This window comes from Panthera uncia, chromosome D1 (assembly GCF_023721935.1).
Source record: "Panthera uncia isolate 11264 chromosome D1, Puncia_PCG_1.0, whole genome shotgun sequence".
Classification (NCBI taxonomy): domain Eukaryota; kingdom Metazoa; phylum Chordata; class Mammalia; order Carnivora; family Felidae; genus Panthera; species Panthera uncia.
In genome coordinates, this window is record NC_064808.1 from 48,536,097 (window position 1) to 48,541,704 (window position 5,608).

The 5,608-nt window shown below is 39.0% G+C and overlaps 1 protein-coding gene across 1 annotated transcript; it reads left to right on the forward strand.

Annotated features, from left to right (window-relative positions):
* Positions 1-1,390: 1,390 nt before the first annotated feature.
* LOC125916587 (olfactory receptor 10A3) lies at positions 1,391-2,335 on the forward strand. Its single transcript, XM_049622882.1, has one exon. The coding sequence runs from the start codon at positions 1,391-1,393 to the stop codon at positions 2,333-2,335; it is 945 nt and encodes a 314-aa protein (XP_049478839.1).
* Positions 2,336-5,608: the final 3,273 nt, after the last annotated feature.

A 5,608-nucleotide genomic window follows, 5' to 3' on the forward strand; every position in this document is an offset into this window, starting at 1 on the left:
GAGCTTACATGCCAGAAGGGGGAGTTAGATAATAAGCCAAAGCCCAAATACTATGTGTTATTTCAGCTGGTGATGAGTGTTATGGCAAAATATAAACCAGGGAGATGGGAGTCACAGGGTGCTGGAGTAGGGGATAGGGGCTGCGATTTTGTGTTGTGTAGCCAGGAAAGACCTCTCTGTTGAATTTATGTCACAAATGTATCTTTGAGGGTACACAGGCTCCCACATGATAGATATGCAATCAATGATATGTTTATTAAATTGTTAATGGTTAAATGAACTTGCTAATAGTGTGTGTGTGGTGGGGGGAGAGGGAGAGAAGGAGGGAGAGGGAGGGGGAGAGAGAGAGAAAGAGAGAGAGAAAGAGAGGCTAAATCACAGGATCAGAATAACTAAAAATGGAATTTTATATAGCCCCCAAAGCCACTTTATGGTCACAAGGATGGACGGTGGAGAACTGACCTCTAAATTTTCCCATTTAGATGTATTTCAATATAATTAGTCCCATTCTAACCAGAAATCAATATGCTTGAAACAATTTACTTATGTTCAGTTGAGATAAGTGCATCTAAATTCAATCCCTTTTGAGTGTTTCTCTGCTTGTTTGGGTATATTATTCATGTATTTCATTTTTTTAATTTTAAAGTTTATTTATTTTTGAGAGGGAGAGAGAGAGAGAATGAGCTTGAGCAGAGGAAGGGCAGAGAGAAGAGAGAGAGAGAGGGAGAGAGAGACTACCAAGCAGGCTTCATGTTGTCAGCGTGGAGGCTGACCCAGGGCTCAATCCCATGAACTGTGAGATCATGACCTGAGCCAAAACCAAGGATCAGACATTCAACTGACTGAGCCACCCAGGTGGCCCTCATGTATTTCATTTTTAACAAAGCAAGAGAAATGTATTTTGAATTTTGTAATAAATTTGAATTTGTAATAAATATTCATCAAAATTTGTTTTAATTTTGAATTAATAGTTATAAACTTGTGTCTTTTTTTGTTATTTATTTCAAACACTTTATTGGAAAAATCACATGTAAATATACAATTGGAAAGAACAGAAATGCATACATGAATATCATGGACAATGGATTACAAGTTTTAAGAATGGGATTTATTTTCAACCTAACAAAAAAGCTGCCAGAGAACACTTGCTTTTCATAAACTGAAAGGAATATTTCTGACACAAAAATTCCTCATTTCATTTGTATTTGAAAGATTCACTATTCTAATATATTGGCTATTCTCAAGATTTGCCAACTTGAAGATCTGTCAAAATGAACTCACGATTACATCTTCTGCCAATAATTTCAGACTAAAACTCTCAGCTTTTGGACCGTGACTTCATAATTTATATACATATGTCCACAAAAATAATATACTCTCCACCACTGAAATGAAAAGGCAAAATCAAAGCTCTGTGGTTGAATTCATCCTCTTGGGCTTTTCTAACTTTCCTGAACTCCAAGAGCAGCTCTTTGGGGTTTTCTTGGTTGTTTACCTTGGGACTCTGATGGGAAATGCCATCATTATAGTCATCATCTCCCTGGAACAGAGCCTCCACGTTCCTATGTACCTGTTCCTGCAGAACCTGTCTGTGGTGGATGTGAGTTTCAGTGCAGTCATTATGCCTGAAATGCTGGTGGTCCTCTCCACTGAGAAAACGTCAATTTCATTTGTGAGCTGTTTTGCACAGATGTATTTTATTCTTTTTTTTGGTGGGACTGAATGTTTTCTCCTGGGGGCGATGGCTTATGACCGATTTGCTGCAATCTGCCATCCTCTGAGCTACCCAATGATTATGAACAAAAGGGTTTTCATGAAATTAGTAATGTTCTCATGGGTCTCAGGGATCATGGTGGCTACCGTGCAGACCACATGGGTTTTCAGTTTTCCCTTCTGTGGCCCCAATGAAATCAATCATCTCTTCTGTGAGACACCCCCTGTGCTAGAACTTGCATGCGCAGACACCTTTCTGTTTGAAATCTATGCATTCACTGGCACCATTTTGATTGTCATGGTCCCCTTTGTGTTGATTCTCTTGTCTTATATTCGGATTCTCTTTGCCATCCTGAAGATGCCATCGGCCACCGGGAGGCAAAAGGCCTTTTCCACCTGTGCCTCCCATCTCACGTCTGTGACCCTCTTCTATGGCACAGCCAATATGACTTATATCCAACCCAAATCTGGCTACTCCCCAGAAACAAAGAAGGTGATGTCATTGTCTTACTCACTTCTTACACCTCTGTTGAATCCACTGATCTACAGCTTGAGAAACAGTGAGATGAAAAGAGCTTTGATGAAATTGTGGCGAAGAAAGGTGGATTCACACATATTCTGATTGTGTTGAGAAGCTATGTGCTGTTTGGCCGCTGCTCGACTAAACTCTGTTTAAATATAATAAATGGCCAGTCTATATACTCAGTATTAACATGCTTAATTTGTTATTTTTCCAAGGTCAATAATATATTAGGGATCCCTATATTGGTAGTGTGTTATTGTCATTCATTTTTTAATATAATATATAATACAACAGTTAATCTGTTCCTCTGTTACGATCATCTAGGTCATTACCGGATTGTTGTCATTAAGACAAAACTTCAATAAACATCTCATTCCATACATCCATATAATCATACTGATATTTTATTTCTGACAGATTCTTCAAAGTGGGTCTGATGTAACAAAGAGCATGTGTGCTTATAAATTTTACTAGCTATTAAAAGCAGAAGTACTTTTCAAAGTCATTGTAACTTTTCAGACTGACCTGAAGGCCCACTCTGTTGCACTAAGCACTGTAGGGCTTCACGAAACTGAGTAGATGAGATTTTTATTCCTGGAGTGAAACCTGTTCTGTGAATGAGTAAGAAAAGATACATTTATTTTGGGGTGATCAAACTGGTTCCACATCATGGACTCACACAGATTATTGTTCAAAACAGGATTTCCCTTGGTATATTTCTAGATATTCACCCAATGGTGGGGAGCAAAGAACTACATGAGAAACTTCCCTGAAGTCTCACTTGATACTTGAGTATCTTTTTTCACTTACAGACTACTGTTTTTAGAGACTTTTGTTAAATTTCCTTTGGTTGGCCCAAAGTGCCCCAGACACTTTGCTTATAAACATAGGATGATTCATTTCTTTTATTGTGGGAAACTAAATGATAAACTATTTGGCATATTTTCTATGGTGAGTCAAATCACTAACTGTTTGATCTTCCCCAGAACAATGTCTCATCTTGTAACATTTGACGGTTACTTGCTATTCTAATGTTGTTAGTCATAAATAGAGGGACCCCTTTATTGAAACAATATCACTTCTATATCAGCTCCTATTGTGTTAGTTTCTGTTCCAGGGATGGTAATAAAGGGGAAAACACTATTCCCATTGCCATTCAGCTGTGGGAAAAGCAAATTTTTTGTAAATATTGCCTCTGTCAGAAATAAGAAGTAGAGATGCAAAACCGATTGGATTTTCACAAAAAGAAATTTCAACCATCAAATGGTTGAAAGCAGTTTGAATGCTATTTGAATGTTTATAATCTTTTCAGTAGAGCACTAAATATGCACTTGGAAATTTTTTCATTAGAGTTTGTCCTGAAATTTCCTTTTCATAGTCCTGAGGGGGAGTGACTAAATAAGGCCATTCAGGAAAAAAAAAAAAAAGTCTCTGAAAGCCTAATTCCTAAGCCAAATATTCACTTTTTACTTTTTGTTGTTTCCTTTGTTCATTCATTTATTCATTCATTCAATAAGTTTTTGTTAGAGGTGACCATTTATGGGACTGCCCTGGGTTTATACGGTCTCTGCTCTGAAGGAGTTCACAGCTTATTGGAAGATCACTGGCTCTGAGATATCATGAAAGCCACACCACGCTTATGTCTTCATCCCAGGTGAAAAACAGAAGTTGAACTGGCAAGGTCAAGGTTTGATTGAATAATATGATGATGTCTCAGAGTCATGCCAATTCTCTACTTGGTTTTAACTTTGACAAAAATAGCCAGTCCAAAAGGACCTTGTTGCAATTCTACTCCAAATGGCAGTCGCTTCGGCAGTACCAGCTTCAATCTAATGGCAGCTGGTAGGACTGACCCTTGAAATCATGCTTTCCTGGTGTCAACCACAATCAACATGGATAGGAAAAAAGTGGAACTTTAAAAGATAAATCTTGGGGTGCCTGGGTGGCTCAGTCAGTTAAGCACTCAACTTTGGCTCAGGTCATGATCTCATGGTTTGTGAATTCGAGTCCCACATCAGGCTCTGTGCTGACAGCTCAGACATAGCTTCAGATACTCTGTCTCCCTCTCTCTCTGTGTCTCCTCCACTATCTCACACACAAGCTCTCTCTCTCAAAAATAAATAAACATTAAAAAAATAAAGTGTAAATCTTATGATGTCTCTCCTTGTTGAAAACGTGTCAATGGGTTTCTATGTATTCAGGATAAAAAAGCCTTTAGTGTGGTGTGTGGAGCCCAGCTTAACTGGGCCTGCTATGCTTTCTTTCTTTTTTCTTTTTTTAAAGTTTATTAATTTATTTTGAGAGAGAGACAGAGAGACAGAGAGACCCAGAGACAGAGACAGAGACAGCACAAGCAGGGGGCATGCAGAGAGAGAATCCTAAGCAGGCCCTGAGCTGTCAACACAGAGCCTGACACAGGATTCGATCTCACTAACTGTGGGATCATGACCTGAGCAGATATCAGGAGTCAGCCGCTTAACCAGTTGAGCCACCCAGGTACTTTCTGCCTATGCTTTCTACTCATTCATGCTGCACTCTGCCTTTTCCACACTCATTCACTCACCTACATTCCTGGTGCAAGGTCTGCTTTCCATTTTTTGGTGTCGCGATCCCACTCTGAGCTGAAATTGTCGAAACATGCCTTTGTCTCCATCTGATATGTTTCTCACTCCACTTTTCAACTAATTCTTAATCTTCCTGAAGACCTCCCTTTCCTTATGGTGGCCTTCCTTACTTCTCCCATGTCCCAACTGTCCTTAATTTTTTTCTCCCTCTGAAAACCCTGTCCTTTCTTCATGGCCTTTTATCTAAATTTTCTTTTATGCAGCAGAGTGGGATTTTTTTTTTATTCCTAGTAGGAACTTGCACCCAGTTTCTAAGCTAAACAGAAATGTTTGTAAAGTGACACATGGTGGGGATGTAGAGATGTCCTTAGCTTAGTAAGATAAAGTGCAAGACAACAACTCAAAGAAGTTCATCTTCATAGCATAAAATCTGATGTGTGCTTTTTCATTCAAACTGATCAGGCCATCTTGACGACCTCTGAAGAGTTCCACCTGCCCGCCTTCCCTAAAGCTCTCCCACTTAGTTTTCAATGGTTTGTTCACCACACTCAGCTTTTTTGTAATCTACCTGTGGGGGTCAAAGAAATTTTACAACAACTATAAAATTTTGTTGTCTTTTGATGTATTATCTTCCATCCCCTCCTACATTTAAGTGCCTCAATCATTGCACCAGCCAGTACATTTCTCTCCATAGTTATATAATTCCAAGTTATCATTTCTGAAAGTTTTTATCACTGAATTTCCTGTTGTGCTGGGAGATGTCTACACTCCACATAACAGAAGGGATGGGATCTATAGTCCAGCCAGG

What these genes read in the sequence shown, in the direction of transcription:
- LOC125916587 (XM_049622882.1), top strand. Translation starts at nt 1,391, where the DNA reads ATGAAAAGGCAAAATCAAAGCTCTGTGGTTGAATTCATCCTCTTGGGC.